General features: G+C 35.6%; 1 protein-coding gene across 3 annotated transcripts; it reads left to right on the forward strand.

Annotated features, from left to right (window-relative positions):
- The first annotated feature begins 2137 nt into the window (after positions 1–2137).
- On the forward strand, positions 2138–15784 carry LOC108369879 (uncharacterized). 3 transcript variants are annotated; one of them, XM_017625087.1, is made up of 4 exons: positions 2138–2202; positions 10483–10658; positions 14249–14765; positions 14847–15784. In XM_017625087.1, exons 2-3 carry the CDS (start codon positions 10590–10592, stop codon positions 14753–14755), a joined length of 576 nt encoding a protein of 191 aa, XP_017480576.1. In that variant the 5' UTR covers positions 2138–2202; positions 10483–10589; the 3' UTR covers positions 14756–14765; positions 14847–15784. The 3 variants fall into 3 exon arrangements, with proteins under 3 accessions (XP_017480576.1, XP_017480574.1, XP_017480575.1); XM_017625085.1 differs by lacking the exon at positions 2138–2202 and adding an exon at positions 5428–5454; XM_017625086.1 differs by lacking the exon at positions 2138–2202 and adding an exon at positions 10223–10255.
- Positions 15785–18520: the final 2736 nt, after the last annotated feature.

Raw genomic sequence — 18520 nt, forward strand, 5'->3', positions numbered from 1 at the left:
CGCGGTAAGTTTTTGTGCTTACTGAGGATTTATAAAGGGAACATAAATTAGGATGAAATACAGGGGGATCAATTATGAGTAACAAAAACCCCAATACTTTACTGATGCACATTTTCGAAACATGCAAAAATAGGGAGCCAACAATTTACATACATATATCTACGCAAATAATTCTTTGGCTTTTTTAATTCACTCACCTTATAACATTCACCAAATTAGGCGAAGAATTGCACAACTACACAGCAATTTCATAAAACAAAAAAACAATTGTTCGGGCCGGCCCGAGCCACTCGCGCACCGCATGGAAACTATGAATGTATATCGCCACAAAAACTAAAACTAACTAAAATGAACACCGTTCTAAGCATTTTCAGAAATTTTAATACACACTCGACGGAAGCAATCGCGGCACTGTTGAATTGGCGTCGGAAATTCAGTGAAGCGCAGGGTTGTATTTACAAAGTGGAATATGTAGCTAATAAGGTGTTCACAGTGTTGGTGTAGATTGACTAGGTTAAATATTAGGATTTGTCAAGCGGTAGTATATTTTAACAAAATTTTGATGAAATAATTGCGTATGCAACTAAAAAAATGCAGAAATACACACAAAAAATTATATATACAATTTTATTTGCGTGAATGAGAATATATCGAAAGAGGATCGTACCACGGTCAAGCGACAAGTAATGCTTGTACAAATTAGAATTTTAAAATGAACGAGAATGCCCGCACTTCATTTAAAACAAACCAAGTAAGAAAGTCTAAGTTCGGGCGGAGCCGAACATTAATTACCCGGCGCAAGTATTAAATGTATGTTTCTCACCTTTCCGAAAACTACCGCTACATGGCAAGCCGAAGTGGGTTTGCCTCTATTTTAAACATCTTCGATAGAACATTCAGTTAGACATAATGAGATAAACTTATATAGTCATATGTGGGCGCCCATTTTCCAAAATTCCAAATAATGTTACTCCTTTTCAAGGGATTGTTTTTAGTATCAATTTTGAGCAAATTAAATATAGAAGTTTCAAGCATTTCTGAAATTTACCGTTATATGAAAAGTGACCCTAATTTTAATCCGATTTCAATAATTTTCAACGTTTTGCTTTTATGTGGCAAGCACAATAACTACACCGAGTTTGCTACAAATTGGTGGAACGGTTACCGAGATACATATATGCGATCATAGGTGGGCGGTTCCATGCCCATTTTCCAAAATTCTCTCATAAACGTATTTCTTGGTAAAGAATTGTTGCAAGCATCAATTTTGAATAAATTAGCTTTAATATTTACTGATTTATCGAAGATTTCGTGTTTCTATAAATTACCGTTATATGTTATGTGGGCGTGGTTATTGTTCGACTAAATATTTTCAGCCATTTGGTATGCTGTACCAAGGCCAACAACTGTGCCAAATTTGGGAGAAATTGGTGGATCGGTTACCAAGATAAACACATGTAACCATAAGTGGGCGTGGCTGTGCCCATTTTCAAAAAATGAATTTTTGGATTTTTCGACAAACGGGCGGACGGACGGACAGGCAGTCACCGCTTAATCGATTTCTCTTTTCATTCTGATTGTATACATTTGTCTATATCTAACTCGATTAGTTTTGCCTGTAATACCCTTGTGCATAAGTGCGCTCGGGTATAAAAATAGTAAAGAAATTTTAGTGAAGAACGGGATACTTAAGAATAAAAGGTTTTATTTCAATGGGGTTTGCTGCAACCCACCTATCGAAACTTGTTACGTAAATTCACCTGTCAGATGGCGGGTTAAAATATGCTTGCATAATCGTAAAATTTAACCTAGTCAATCTAAACCAACACTGTGAACACCTTATTAGCTACATATTCCACTGTGTAAATACACCTCTGCGCTTTGTTAAATTTCCGTCGCCATTTCAACAGTGCCGCGATTGCTTCCGTCGGGTATGTGTTATAATTTCTGAAAATTCTAAAAATCGCGTTCAATGTAGTGAAAAGCGTATAGTTTTCTAAATAAAGTAAAGTAAAATTAAGAAAACTTATTGCTTTAATTAGCAAATTACATAAATATTCGTGCGAGCAGTGCTTTTTTGTTAGTTTTCGTGGCGATATACACAGTTTGGATGCGGTGCGCGAGTGGCTCGTGCCGTCCCAAGCAAAAGCGTTGATTCTTATTTACTAGATTTATGTGTAATTGTTAACTAACTTGGTGTAGGTAGGCACAAATTATAAGGTGAGTGAATTCAAAAAAGCCAAAGAATTATATGTATACATTTAAATCATTTTGTTGTGTCTGCTTAGCCTTTGTTGCTGTCTTTTTTTATTTATGCGTATTAGACACTTTGCATCAGTAGAGTTAGTTATTGGTCCCCCTATTCCCATGGAATAACTTTTCTCAGAACCATTCCATCCGACTCTGAATAATTTTGGATAATTGCTTACGGAGTGAAAACCGCAACTGGCAGTAAAATGTTTGGAAATATAAGTAAATTCATATTATTATCCTTGCCGCAAACACATGCTTTGTTGAGCGTGTTTTTTTCCGTAATGAATTCAACAAAAACTAAGATTCGAAATAGGATGAGGTTGGAGAAGAGAGCCTTAATTCAATAGTTCGAATAAAGTTTATATGAAGGCTAATACAATACAACAACAGAAATGTAAATTATTCATACACTATAGGAGATTTTGAAGAAATTGTGGAAATAGCTGATCTCTCCTTATTATGGGTTTTTATTTAATTTTTTAGCTCTTAAAAGCGGATTGTGCGATTAATCAATTAATATGAAATATACTAAATTTAATAATAGCGCAGTCCTATTGCAAAATGTGTTGAAACAAATATTTTTATGAAGTATGCGTATTTTTAAAGAAAATTGTTTGTACATCACTATTATATAAGTGATTTGTGTTATTTATTATTACCCTCTGAAGGTATAATATTCGTTTTTGGTTTTAAAAAATATATTATAACAAGATCTCATTTTTAAAATAAAAGATTTGTTAAATCGATTTCATGAATTTTATTTAAAAAATAATAATTGGCGATTTTTCCAGAAATTGCGCCTTTTTTTAAACAATCGGGAGCAACATAAAATCTGATCTTCTTCGTGTTGCGAGCAGTGTTGCCGTGTTAGCCCTTTGGTGGCTAGATTTAGCTACCACATACTTTTTTTGGCCACATAAATTTAAAATTGCCACTAGCCCTTTTTTAGCCCCTTGGAAAATTTATTCATCCTTGACATGAAGAAGTTGCATATATGTATGCTTTATTTGATCTAGCCGTTTTTGTGAAAAAATTATGAAATTTTGGCTCTAATCCCTTCGCGCTTTTCTGGACTTCATTTGTAAAGAAATAAATATTGTACTAGCATGCAGGTATGTTATATGCCTCGAGCCTGAGGGTACAATCTCTTGATAGTGCCAGCAAGCTGGCGTTGTGTATGTGTCCTTTTATATATATGTATATGTAAGTAAAAAATGTAGCTTCTTTTTTTTAGCCACAATGTATTTTTTAGCTCTTTTTAAAGGAATTTGGCAACCTTTAAAAATTATTCGCGGCAATACTGGTGATTGGCTCACTCGGTCATTGCGACTGTTGGGGCAGCGCGACCGAAATGACCTTCATCTGCATTTGGAACATGCTCAAGTGCTTTCTGTCAAAGAGCTTTTCACCACGAAAGTGGTCGAGGGAGCTTTCGCGCCAGAATATACAAAATCTTTAAAACTATCTTGCCTATAGTTTTTCTATTGCCTTACAAAAGACTTGCAACTATCAGCCAGAATTGGCCTGTGAATAAAATTTAAAGCTTTTGAAAAGTCACTTAACATAATTTTAGAACTTTTTGGAACACATCTCATCTCTTTCCCATTTTATTGTCGCGTCCAGTGGTCATTAACTTTTGTAGTTCAAGTCACCGCTCAATTTGAGCTCAACAAATGGAGCTTGGTATTGTTGTATGTATGTACATATGTAGCAGATATTGGTTTTATATATACAAATTTTTTGCTTTTTGCTTTAATTACATTTTCATTGCTTTACGAACTACCAGCTCATACAAATGAATGCACATACATACATACATGCTTACAAACAAACATACAGTCAGCGTCAAAAATATAGATAAATACCCTTGTCGTTTTGACGATTTTATTTATGGTGTTGCGTACTTTCTTCCATATAAAAATATATTTTGCACATGCGTTATATGAAAGAAAATGCGCAACACCCTTGAGAAAAAAAAATTTCCAAAACCGGCAACGGCAACTTTTAGAGAATTGAAACTTGCACAAAAATTTAATGGGCTTCAAAACTGCAAACTCAAAATTTAGAATTCGAATTAAAAAGTTGAAAATTTTGATGAAAATTTGTTGGTATTTCCTGAATTTTTTCGAGTTCTAATGAAATTCAAAAAAAATAATTCTGCTCGTTTTTGCCTTTGAATAAACTATGTATATTTTAATTAAAAAAAATTAGAAAAATTTTGTATGGGAAATATAAATAAATAAAATCGTCAAAACGTCAGCGTACTCATATTTTTGACGCTGACTGTATGTATTTAAATTTCAGCCAATGCATGCCTGCGTGTCTATTCATATCGCGACTTCGCGCATACAAACATAAATATTTCTTTATCTGCTTATCGGTTATTTCATTCATTTGTACGATCACTGATGCCATTGTATTCGGTGTTATTTTGTTTTATTATTTATTTATTTTATTGTTGTTGCCATTGTTGCTTGTTTCTGATGTTTCCGATGTTGCGAGTGTAACCAACAACGCATTGAAGAGGCACGCACCAACAACAACTAAGCAGTTGACAGCAGCGGTGTGAGTTGTAAAGCCAGACGCCACCAGCAGCAGTAGCAGCAGAAAAACAATAGTTACCTTACTACAATAACAAATCAACTTTGTATATAGCGGTGGCAGCAAAATTTACGCCGCTAACTGTAGTTGTAGTAATTTGGAGCCATTTCGTAAACCATACTCTGTGGGAAATGTGCGCAGTCGCCGCTGTCGCCGGCGCAAGCGCGCGCACACACCGGTCGCTGCCAACAATGATCGGCTGGTGGTTGTTGGCAGCTCACCTGGGCGATCGCCCAATGCGCTATGCTGCTGCTATTATAGTTGGCTACAGCGGTTCGCTGTGACCTGACAGATTATTGTGTACGCTAGCCAAAAAGCATCGAAAAAAGTCGGAAGCAACGGTGGCGGAAAAACAATTCCAACGGGCCTGTTATGCGGTGCGGTCGTTAGACATTTTCGTTACGAATGTTTTCTCCATTGCCCATTGTGGCTGTGAATTTCTCAAGCTCGCAAACAGTTGAAGTTCGCTAAAGAAAAATAAATGAATAAATGGCATTGTTATTTAAAAATGTATAAAACAAATGAGTGTGTGGAAATAGCTAAAAAAAAATAAAATAGAGTTTTTAATTTATTGTGAAATTGAATGAAAAAAGCTTTTCTGTGAGTGCGGCAAAGCGAAATAATTGTTTAAGTAAAATTAAAGAAACGTAAAATAGCTAAACCTTCATGGAAATGCATATCATAAATTTTGTCAATAAAAATGTCCAAAAAATATGGTTCTCGTGGAACTTAAATGCATATAAAACCGACAAATAGTTTTAACAGAAAAGGGAATTTTCCCAAAGTTTTGAAAATAATAACATTTTTATGGTTATATTCAGTGGCTCAAACAAATGACCGCGTTTTGATTTTTTGTAAATATGTATTCGTAATGTTTTTAGAGCAAAATTTTTTTTGTAATTTTTCTACAAAAATACCGTTCGAGCTTTAAACATATAAATCACAGTTTCAAGCCTTATTACAAAATTTAGGAAAATTCCACAAGTTTATCAAAATTTTAACTTTTTATTCTGAATCTCTAGAACATTTTGTGTATGCCCATACAATTCTAGTCTTGTCAAGTGCAAGTTTCTACCGGTTAAAAAATCGCGTTGACTTTTGAGATTTTTGTTTTGGGAAATTTTGATGAAAATTTGTTGAATTTTCCTAAATTTTGCATCAAGTTTGAAACTGCGATTTATATGAATATGAATATTAAAAAAAAAATATCTACGCGTGGTCATTTGTTTGAGTCACCGTATGTACATTAAGGTGCGCCTTACTTTTTAACTTTGACCTACAAAGTAATATTCCACGTCGATAGGTTCAAGACTCAATAACTTCAAATCTTGACAAAATATGAAAATGACGTAGCAGTTTTTGCTGAATCATAGGCTCTTTTTCCTATTTTATGTAAAATTTTATAAACTAGCGTATGTAAATTTAGGGCTTTGGGGCAGGTCTTTCCGGTACCCGATTTTGCAAATTTTGTGCAAAGCAATTTCTATGACCAAACGAACCTATTTAGGAGGAATTTTGCTTTGTAGCTTACAAAAAAATATTGTCTCCATACAAATAAGGCGCACACTAATGTACGTACATGTACATATATATTCGTGTGTAATCGTATGCATGTCTAGCCATATAACACCGTTTTTTATCTCAAAATATTGTCTGGTTCAGAATGTTCTTACGTGTGCACAAAGTCATATGAATTTTCATACATTCATACAAACGTACATAGGTATGCACCCAGTGGGAAAATTAGAATGAGTTACAAGTTGCATCAATGCAATTCATCAGACGTTTTCTTTTCTAAACTAAAATAGATGGAAATATCCAAGATGCGCAACCACGCTCAAGCGCCGAATTGGAACCAATTTGCGCATATTGGGCATTTCCTTCGAACTTGGAACTCAGCCTTACCCACCGATGACAATATATATTCAACGAAAAATATTTATAATAGCCGTTGCTTCTCGGCAGGCACTGGCAATTTTCGACCAAAAAAATTTCTCTCCTAAACTATTGGCCGTTCGAAGGTGGCTCCTTCACTTTGTGTGGTCAAGCGCACACCACAAATCGAAAAAAAGTTCGACCAAACACTTAGCAAAAGCGTAAGAGCCAAAAAATTGGTTTTACTCAAAAAATCCCAGCCAAAGTGGTACAAATTAACTAGGATAGGCAGGCAGGTGGTGGGTCATGCTGAACACTACGCCTAACGACGAGATCTTGTTTGAAAAATTCATTGATGTCTCTTTGGAAATTTCAGCAACCGGCAAGCCATGTCATTTTATGAGTTGTCGATTTCCAATTGGGTACTTAACATATCATGCATACATGTGCACTTATATTTATTTAACTCTTCATTGCTTTGAACAAGTAGGTGACATTCATTACAGTTACTCACCGGGTAAACAAAAGTTTATTTTTGAAAAAAAAATTTTTTTGTGCTGATAACGGCTACCACTTGGCTATATATAAAGCTTTTCATTTTAAATTTCAAAGAGACTTTATATAAAGATTTAAGTTAAAACCATAAGTGTTTGGGGCGTGTAAGAAGATCTTTAATTCTATTCGGAGAATTCTCACAGACTAATGCTGGCTCCCAAATTAGTAAACTAGCACTCCAATTTTACGAAGTTGTAACTGGAATGGCGCCGTCGGAGTGGGTACTTTGCGAACGTTCCGCTGAAGGATGAAACTGACAGCTGAATAGACTGTTTGTGTTTGCATAGAGGGCGCCAGAAATTGGCAACACTTGTGTCGACGTAGCTATCGAACGTTGGCCAATTCTCATTTTTTGACGCAAATAAGCCCGGCAATGCCGACAGTTGTATAACCTTGCGTTTACACAAAGCAAGACAATTGAGAATATGTACTAGTTGTCATAATGTTTGAGTAAAGTATGCGTCCAGACAGTAAACTGTCTTTCAAAAAATCAAACACAGTGAAGAAGACAATGAGATACGTGTTAATATATTAGTAAAACAGTGTGAATGTATTGCTATTGCCTGTAGGAAATCGACTTGTGTAAATCCCGCGTATGCGGCCATAAGGAACAGCTGATTTTTGTTTACAAACGAAACACCTGCATTGTAGCGTCTCTCTACGTTACATACGCGACTTCCGTGTCGCGAGTGTGCTGACTGTCTTCTCGATGACGAATTCATCTCGTTTTGCATGCGCCCATTCGCTTCGCTTCCATACTCAACTTGAAAATGGCAGAGTAAACTTTGAGGTTGTTGAAGCTGAGGATAGCAATATCAATAACAGCTTTTATTAAACTCTCCAAAATCAGTTTAAAAAAGTCCCACATTGTATTTAGAGAGTTTCCTATTTAAAACCTCAACATAAATTAGCAATTTTAGACATCGTGGCGTGCAGGCCTCTTTTCCTGCCGTCGAAAGTAGCTTTCTTTTAGATTAGGCAGAGCATACTTAAAGTCCAATCATCGGGTATACGACCATATCCTGCACAAGAGTTGATGCATGCACCTTATTAACAACTCGCCGTCGTACCTTATTAGCGCAGCTGGCTGTTTTTCAGGCGGGAAGTTGCTAATCATACCCCGACATAGTTAGACTGTGGGCCATTGTCCGACTATGAATCGGGTTCAACGACTGCGCTAGCTAGGTGAAAAATTTTTCCATCCATAACTAAAGCACGCTTTGGATACCATCGGTCATCGGTTGCTCTTAAAATAATTCTCCCTTGTCTGAGATGATTAGGTATTGAAAATTTCCTTTCGGGACTAATACACACTCGACCACATCCTAGAATTTCGTCCTTCTAACTTTCTTATATTCTTCTTATTTGGCACTACAACCATTTGTCGTTCTGGGCCGAGACCAAAAAGCTTATCCAATTGCCTCTCTCCTGAGAGAATTCGCGCCAGTTGCTCATCCCTTGCCTTTGTTGCCTACCTTCTAACTTTATTAGTATAAAAAAAATAAAAGTAATTAAAATGATATTTTCAATACCTATACCTTCATTGGAACCAAAATATTTTAGTTTTTTTTTTAATCTACTGAATTCTTATTCTGCACTGCATTGCGTTTTTTAAATAACTTTGGAATTAATCATATCTTTGACAAGATCCTTCTAAAAAATCCTGACGGCAGAGAGAAAAACCAAAAACGCATTTTAATGCTTCGTGGGTTTCGATTTTTTTCGTACAGTGTTCTTACTCGTATTATCATAAAATACATACATACATATGTTTTGCTTCCCTCCTCAGTTCCTTGTGTCGATCCCACATACATAGCTCACATTGCGCCTAATCCCTGCGTGACTCCGTATGCGGCGTTTTTTCTCCTCTGCGGCGGGGAGATATTTCCCGTCGTCCCTGTTGTTCTCTGGGGCTAACAGAAATCCGGTNCTCCTTGTGTCGATCCCACATACATAGCTCACATTGCGCCTAATCCCTGCGTGACTCCGTATGCGGCGTTTTTTCTCCTCTGCGGCGGGAAGATATTTCCCGTCGTCCCTGTTGTTCTCTGGGGCTAACAGAAATCCGGTTTATTGAGGTTTGAAGCTAGTTCTTAAATTTTTTTTCAGATTCTGTATTTCTTCTTCTTTCTTCTTCTTTTTTTGGCGCTGTAACCGCCTAAGCGATTTTGGCCGAGTCCAGCAAAGCACGCCAGTCTTTTCTCCTCTGTGCCAACTGACGCCAATTGGAAACGCCTAGTGAAGCCAAGTCCTTCTCCACCTGATCTTTCCATCGCAGTGGGGGCCTCCCTCTTCCTCTGCTACCACCAGCGGGTTCCGAGTTGAATACTTTCATAGCTGGAGCGTCGGTGTCCATTCGAACCACATGACCAAGCCAGCGGAGCCGCTGTATTTTAATTCGCTGCACTATGTCCATATCGTTGTAAAGCTCATACAGCTCATCGTTCCATCGTCTGCGGTACTCGCCGTCGCCAACGCGTAAAGGACCGTAAATCTTCCGCAAAATCTTTCTCTCAAACACCCCAAGAGCCGCCTCATCGGATGTTGTCATTGTCCATGCTTCTGCGCCATATACCAGCACGGGCATGATGAGTGACTTATAGAGCGTGGTTTTCGTACGTCGAGAGAGGACTTTACTCCTGAATTGCCTACTCAGTCCAAAGTAGCACTTGTTGGCAAGAGTGATTCTACGTTGGATTTCAATGCTGACATTATTATCGGTGTTAATGCTGGTTCCCAAGTAAACGAAATTCTCTACTTTCTCGAAATGGTAACTGTCAACAGTGACGTGGGTGCCAAGGCGCGAATGTGCCGACTGTTCGTCTTGTCCTCGTTTACCACCAGAGCCATGCGCTTTGCTTCCCTATCCAACTTGGAAAAGGCAGAACAGACTTCGTGGTTTCTGGATTAACCATAAATAAATACTATAGTAATGTTTCCGCGTTCATATATAGACCCTTCTCTGACAGAGGTAACCAATTTTCCAAGGAGTTCTTCCTAAACTTAAAAAATTTATTGATATATTTTTACTATTGTTCATAGTTCTTGGACATAGTTGTTCAACAAAGTTCTCAGTTCCCTTTTAAATTTTACGATAAAATTTTTTTGATATGTTAATTTTAATCTTTAAATATTTATTGCTTATAGATATCTTAAGAAATTTACAAGAAATTACAAATATCTATTGATTGGTTTCAGCTGGAATTCTATTATGGGACAACTATCAGCATTCCATTAATTCAACATCACGAAATTCAGACTAGAAATCCTTCCTGTTTACACAAAATCGACCAAAGCCAAAGACCATGGCGTCCACATCGACAACAGATTTAGATTCCCAAGTGAATGTGGAAGATTTGCCATTAACATTTAAGGTGAGTTTAAGCTAAGTGGATATTTTTAAAACACCTACTAAATATACTATACTGCGAAATATATGTAGTTGTTGATTCGCCCATTTATTACAGTAGCAATATAGAAATAAGTAGTCTTTATTTAAATAAGTTTTCAATACTTACTAATTTGCCTCCAAAATGCAAGGAACCGTTACAGGATTGCTCCAACGACCTTTTTTTTTGCTGTAAGTCGCCTCTAGCTTTGGACCAGAACAGAGCAATTATAATATGGCCTGATTGTTCAGAAGGGCAAAATTATGACATACATCGTTAACCGGAAAACAAATACATATATGTATATATACATATGTGAAATCAATTTCAAATTAACTGAGCCTTCAAAGCGTAAAAATATTTCCAACTGCAAAATAAAACCGGAAGTGTGTGTACATTTTCATAGCCCATGCCTCAGTTAATGCGCATGCATGTGTATGTATGTATAGTATGTATGTACCTATATATGCATGTAAATAATAAAATACAATTTATAAGCTTTTTATATATCACTCGTGAATATCTAAGCAGAAATTAGCTATGCTTTAAATAAAAAAAAATAACCTTTCTGGCTTATTGTATGCAATAGAGCTCTCGATTTTGTTCGCACATTTTCAAACAGCATGGGCTCGAGCAATTCGAGTTTTTTCGAGTAATTTGAGCAATGTTTTTTTTATTATATTGACATTTTTGGTAGCAACTTTTTAAATTTTTCAAATTATTGATATATAATGCAAAGATTGCTACTCTGGTATTTAATAATATAATTTATTTAACATGAATTAGAAAGCAGCTGCTGACAAATACAATTTACAAATTTTCTTTTGTTTATGAAATTGTTCAAAAACTCGAAATTTTTGAACAAACATTTGAGCAGTTGAGCAATGAACGAGTTTCGAGCGAGTATCGAGCTACTCGCATTGCTCGATACCCGGGTATCTAGAGCTCTAGTATGCAATAATTTTAAAGTTTTCATATGCGTAATTGTTGAAAAATAATTTTTGTAAAATCGTATTCACATACAAATGTATGTATCTATATAGAAAGGAACTTTTGGAGTTACACTATATGTATATATGTATATTTTTTAATTGTTAACATGCTAATATGTATGTATGTGTATGTATATGTACATGTATTTGTCCGCCAACGCAGGCCAAACGAACGATACACATCGCTGCACACTAAAATTTCGTCGATTGCGATAACAACTTAATATGCTTCCCCCTCACTCACTCACGTACCACCGTCCATACAATTTATACAAAATATGTATATTATTTTAGAATGTTTTGAATCTACATATATACTTACATATTTAAAAGTTGGTTGCTACACAAATTCGATGGACTTGTGGAACTGTGCTGTAAACTTTGTATATTTAACTACTCGCAACGCTTTTTGTATTTATGTATGTACCGTTTACCTTTTAATTTTATTCTTTAATTTGAATTTGTGCCTGTCTGACATTCGTTCGTCGAGGAGCTCCGTTACATCCGGTAGCTGTGCGCATGCGCATGCCCAATGCTATGGAGGGTCACTGCGCCAACCCAAATCTACTATGTACTATACTTTTGAAAATATGTATGGTGATATATATGTGTGTTGCAGTTGGAGAGCCAAGTCCAATTGCGAGCCAAAGACCCTGCAGAAAACTTTTTCAACTACTTAACTGATTAAAAAAATATATATATAAAGTTAAATAAACCATCTACTTAACCGTATGTATGTATGTTTTAGATGCGTCCACCTATTGTGAACAGAATGCTGGAAAAGGGTGCAGAGTGAGTTAGTATTAACTGATATGACCCTGCAAAAAATTGTGCGACTAATCTCTAAAGAGAGTATTCCGAGATTACTCTCAATCGGGTACAATTGGGCATTAATTAGTCGCAACTAGTCTCATACGGGTACTAATGGAGGTCAATTAGTCTCGACTCATCCCTTATGGGTATAATTGGAGAGCAATTAGTCCCCAACTCATCTCTAACGGGTACTATTAACGATTTAATGATATGTACGCACTTAGTCAATGAAATTTCATGTGCGGCGTTGGTACACAGAGAGAGTATTCGCCTAACAAAACTGATCAACCCGGTTCGAATCTCAGCTGGCGCAAATTTTTATTTTTATTTTTTAAAAGTGACTACTCGCTTTTTATACCCTTTCGGGTATAAAGGTGAACAATTAGTCTCTTCATAGGACATGCTCGAACAAAAGCGATCAGTTCATTCCATATAAAGAGATCAAAAGTGGTATTAGTCGCATGCACGATTGAGAGAATACAAAGGTTGCGCCGATCTCGGACCGCTATTCCTCTCTTAATGAATTTGACAGAATCGTTGTTTGCATGACGTCACACTTGTGCAACTTGTTTACGTTTTCCTTGCAACATTTTTTCTTCTTCTTCCATTCTTGCTCACGTTTTGGCATTTCTCTCTCGCAATTGCACCAGTGTGACGTCACACAAATGTTATTCTCCAAAATCTTCTCTGATCGGCGCAATCTTGTATTCTATCATTCTTGAGTCGCATGCTCCTTTGCGATTGCTCCCGGAGTCATCCCGGATTAGTCCTATTTTTTGCAGGGGATTGATACGCATGTCTGAATCGTGGTACAAAGCAAATCGCGTCGTAAAATATCTTTTGTGAAATCAAATACCAAGAATTCTGAAAGCTGCCAGAAAAGCCAGAAAACTCACGATAATTTGTGATTTACCGTCCTGAAAAGTCACTATATAATTCAAAGAGACGAAAATTCGGAAAAAACCTGCACAGTCCCGGAAAAAATCCCATAAAAAACTACAAGTATTTCCTAAAAAATGTTAGAGGCGCCGAAATGTCTGAAAAATTTTCGAAGAGTAGATAAGTCTCAAAAAATGCTGGATGGTGCCAAATAAAATCGCTTAAAAATGCCGAAAAATGCAATACGAAGAATTCTGAAAGGTCACAGAGAATATAATTTGGACGTGGACATTACCAAAAGATCCCTATAAAATTCAAATCATTCCCGAAAAATATAATATGTACGAAGAACTTTGAAAGGTCTGATAAAAAAATTTCAAAAGTCATGGCAAATTCCAAATGGTCTTGAAAATACCCAATAAAATTACGAAAAATAGAATACAAGGAATCCCGAAACATCTCTGCGATGCTGAAATGTTTCGAAAAATTGCCGAAATGTAAGTTGTATAAAATTCTAAACGATCCCGGAAAAATCCGAACACAAAAAAAAATCGCAATAATTTATAACGGATCTGCAATGGTGTAGCAAAAAATTCATTGAGGTTCCGAAAGCTTTCAAAGCAGGAAGTATATTCTACAACGGTACAGGATTCTAATGATATCTTCGAAAAAGCGATGGGTAGTTTTTTCGCTATGTTTCGCTATGACCTATTTTGAAAACAGAACTATAACTATGGCCTTCGATATTCTCGTAAGATACATTTACATATTTCTAATAAACGACTGAAATCCTGCTACAAAAATAAAGCTCTTATATACAAAACTTCAACCATTATATTTAAGCAGAATACTTACTTGAAAAAATATACTATAATGAACTGATCCTTTCAGGTAAAATACATCGGCTCCGAAGTGGCGCGTGGTCTGTGGGGCATCAAATATACTCGCCGTCCGGTGGATATTATGGTTGGCGTAGCCAAAAGTCTACCACCCAACAAAGTCTTACCACAATGTGATCTCAAAGTATCGACCGAAGGCGTTAGCCTGCAAATCATAACACCAAAATCAAATTTGAATAATTGGAAATATCCAATCGATACGATTTCGTATGGTGTGCAAGATTTAGTGTATACACGCGTATTCGCAATGATTGTGGTGAAGGATGAACAAAACCCACATCCTTTCGAGGTGCATGCCTTCGTGTGTGATAGTCGTGCGATGGCGCGGAAGCTTACCTTTGCACTAGCGGCAGCATTTCAAGATTATTCGCGGCGAGTGAAGGAGAGTGGTGAAAAATCTGGGACAGATAATATTACAACACAACGACAGAAATTCGCAATCGATTTGCGTACACCCGAGGAACTGCAAGAGGGAGCCAATGAAGAGACGGAGGCCTAGGCTTGCAGCGGTGAGTTGGTTATTGGTACATCAGTGCATTTTATTTTTTCGTTTTATAAGTGACATATGTAAATAAGTATTTTTTTTTCAGGCTTGAATGAGATGTCAAGTGCGTGCTTTGGTATCTGTAAAGCAGCTAAAAGGTATTTTTTACTCGAGTCACAAGGTGGATAAATAGTGAGGGCTGGAACTAAAATATTTTTGCTCTTTTTAAAGCAACTATTAAATTGCATTTTTGTATATATGTATGTATCTATATGTACACAAGTCAACGGTTAATTCCGTTCGAGTTTGAAATTTCAGTAGGAAATAAGCTTAAATATTCTATCAAATAGCGACTATTTCCATATTCTTAAGTTTAAACAAAATATTTCCAATATTTTTAATAATTTATTAAAAAAGGTATGTATATTTTCACTTTTTTGTACAGTGGAGCAAAATAATGTTTTCTTTAACTAATTTTTGTGTTTTTCATATATATTTTTGCTACTTTGTATTTCAATTTTACTTTATGGCTGCTAGAAACAAGATATAAACAAACGGATATGAAAGCCTAAAAGGCTGCTTTTTTTCAAGAATTCGAAAATAGAAAGTACAACCAAACCAAGCGCCTACAAGTCACTTGATTTTCTTCTATCAGATGAAGGGTAGCATACTTTATGAATTTGTTTCCGCTTTCATAAAAATATTTTGATGTTAAAGCTGTTATTGAATTATATTAAAAATTTTAAATTAAATTTTTTACTTATATAAATAAGTAAGTATAATTACCGTTAAATCCGAGCGGAAAAGTGCATTAACGTACTTTTGTTGCATATTATTATAGAACATTTATTTCAAAATTAGATTTTTACAATATTTTTTTTTTTTTGGTTAAAATTTTGATCGATAAAAACTTTACGCAAAGCAACTTAAACAGTTAATCAAAAATCACTATAGAATGAGGTGTAAAGCAAACTTGATAAAGAATGAATTATAAACCAAAGTATTTATAATGTGATTGTAAGCAAAGTTTTTTTTTATAGTTAATCACTTTTATTTTCTATTAACTATAATTTTTCTCTTTTGTATTTTTATGCTTAAATAACTAAGTATGTAATATGAATATGGCCTTACATATTTTTGTAACTACTTCTATGTAAAAATGTAAATTTACTCGGTTTTGAAACTATACAGCTAGTTACCCAAAGTTTAAAAATAAATCATTTAAGAAAAATTTTTATAACAATTCCTATTATAAAAAAAAAATTTTTAAATGTTATCAAATTAAACTCATGTTTATAATAAATTTTAGATAGAATAATTTTGTGTGAAAAAATTGTTATATTAAATAAGCGCAGCCAACCGATATGTATTTTGTTTAGTATTTAAGAAAGTCAGTTATGAAGTAAAAAATAAAGCGTGAGACCAATTACTTTAGGAAGATAATTAATGTGAACTTTTTATACGTAAATATAAACCCTTTTGCCCCCAAAAGCTGCCTGTGGGTAACTTTTAATGTTTACAGGCTTACCACGAGCGTTCCATTTATTTTTATTTAATCAAATGTAATAATAGCTGTATGAAGTCACATATGTGTGCATGCAGAATATTCAAAAAGTAACTTATTTGTGAAATATTTAGCAGAGGTGTTTGTATCAACATTGTCGAAAAATTCAGTTTTTAGCTATGAAAGACGTATTTTATTAATTTTTCATCTTACTATGTGATCTTCGATCCGACAGTAACCTGTTAGAACTCCCACCAATTAATAGACCGGTGGCTTTGTAAGAATGTCTTAGTCGTCAAACAGAGCTAAAATAAGCTTCACTGTCTGGTAATATCGTTCCAGGGGCGCCCAATCAGCAATACAGTTTCCCTTATTGACGTGTGCAGTCACGCGGCAGCCTCTCTTATCGAGAACCCCTGACAAGTCGTTTATAATCCCTATTTATCCAGAGCAGAGATAAAATTACTTGTAAAGTGCCTCTGTTCACTCAGCCGCGTATAGGAAGTTGTCTTATTAGATTAGTTCCAGCCACGAGCCTATTATTAACGATACCCAATGAAACCTTATCTCATCAAAATTTTCAAAAAGTAAACTGATCCTGAAATAATTATTAATTCAAAAAAAAAAATGTTTTTGAAGGGCCGTTACATTTCAAAAGCTACATAAAAAGGGCACCTAGGATACTAAGTTTTCTTAGCCTATAAATTTTTTTAGTTTTACCTAACCTAGGCGGAAATTATAGACTCAATATCATCGCATGAATGCTCAAGTTGGAAGTATAAAATGTGGTTTATATTAACGCCTTCGATCGAATTCTCCAAAGTACTAAAGTTTTATCAACTAATTCATGTTTTTTGCTTCATTTGATTGCCAAGAAGTACCGGGAAAACTTAGCAGGATAAATAAATTTAGGTATTTCAAAGAAAAATTCGAACAAATATAATTACTTCATTATTATTTATGTGATAACTGAAAGAGTAGCTTATGCTACCTCTCCTACCTCGTCAAAGTTTCTTGATTCCTTCTTTAGCAAATGAGGTTCTATAGCCCCGTGTATACCCTTCATCAAATGTGCTCAACTTGGTGTGATAACGAACGCAATTGACCATTTATGATTTGGACAGTAAATGCAAATTTTCCACTCATAGCAGGGTTGCTTCGCATCTTTCTGCTTCGAGATAGTATTGAGTCCAACTCCAATGATAATGCCGATCAATAAATCTGTTTATCGCAGCTTTTGCAGCAGATGGAGCCACCTAAAAACCCGCCCTTTTCTTAGGTGTAATCAGCGTGGACCACAGGGCATGTGACGCCTTGTTGTTTCCTCCACATGGCATCTGCTGCTTTTACGGCCCCCAACTTCACACTAGAATGTCAGGGCATAATTAGGGTGATTCAAGAAAGCATAAGAGGAAAATAAGAAGAGAGAGACCCTTGAAAATCTAGAAATTTCCCTCTGGTGGTAGCGAGCTTTGCTCAACCATGACGGCGCTTGGAAATCGCATTATGTGATGGTGACTCGTGGGAACCGATAGCGCTACTTATTTAAGCCGGTAGTTCTCATTGCGTCCTTCATTGGATATGGCTATACAGCCAGTACGCTTGTTATACTTGGGTATATCGGCATTAGAATATATCTATCTGGGGTGCTCATTATGTCGTTGGCGGGGAAATGGGCTAAAAAAGGTGAGTCTCATCGGCCGATAACTCTCTTTTCGGCACAGTTTGTNCGGAAAATGGGCTAAAAAAAGGTGAGTCTCATCGGCCGATAACTCTCTTTTCGGCACAGTTTGTCATTCCACGCTATCAGCGAATAACGAGACATATCTCCGAAGGGACAGTGTCCCCTCTCCACTACGGTTTAAATTTAAAGGGCTATATCTCCATTTCTGTTTCTAACTTTTCACCACCCTGGACGAAAATCTAATTAGTTTAATACGTGAATTGTATAATTTTGAAAAATTGCTGCTAAATATTATAACTTATATTTTGTTTTAATTATTTAAATTTTGTATGAATTTTGTTATATCGTCTGCATTCCCCCTAAGAAAATCGTTAAATCGAAACATGCGTGCGTACACATTATCTTATGTTCCTAAAAATATTCTATAACATTGAAATACAACATCACTATCCACTAAAGATAGACTGTTTTCAATCCTGAACAGAAACTTTTAAAGACCGGTTCATAATTTAATAAAAATTAGCCTTTTTAACGACATTTAATATTTCCAAAATTAGGTTTGACACTACTGCCTTTTTTTAATTTACTGAAA

This window comes from Rhagoletis zephyria, unplaced genomic scaffold (assembly GCF_001687245.7).
Source record: "Rhagoletis zephyria isolate East Lansing unplaced genomic scaffold, Rhagoletis_zephyria_1.1 Rzeph_scaffold_03884, whole genome shotgun sequence".
Lineage (NCBI taxonomy): Eukaryota > Metazoa > Arthropoda > Insecta > Diptera > Tephritidae > Rhagoletis > Rhagoletis zephyria.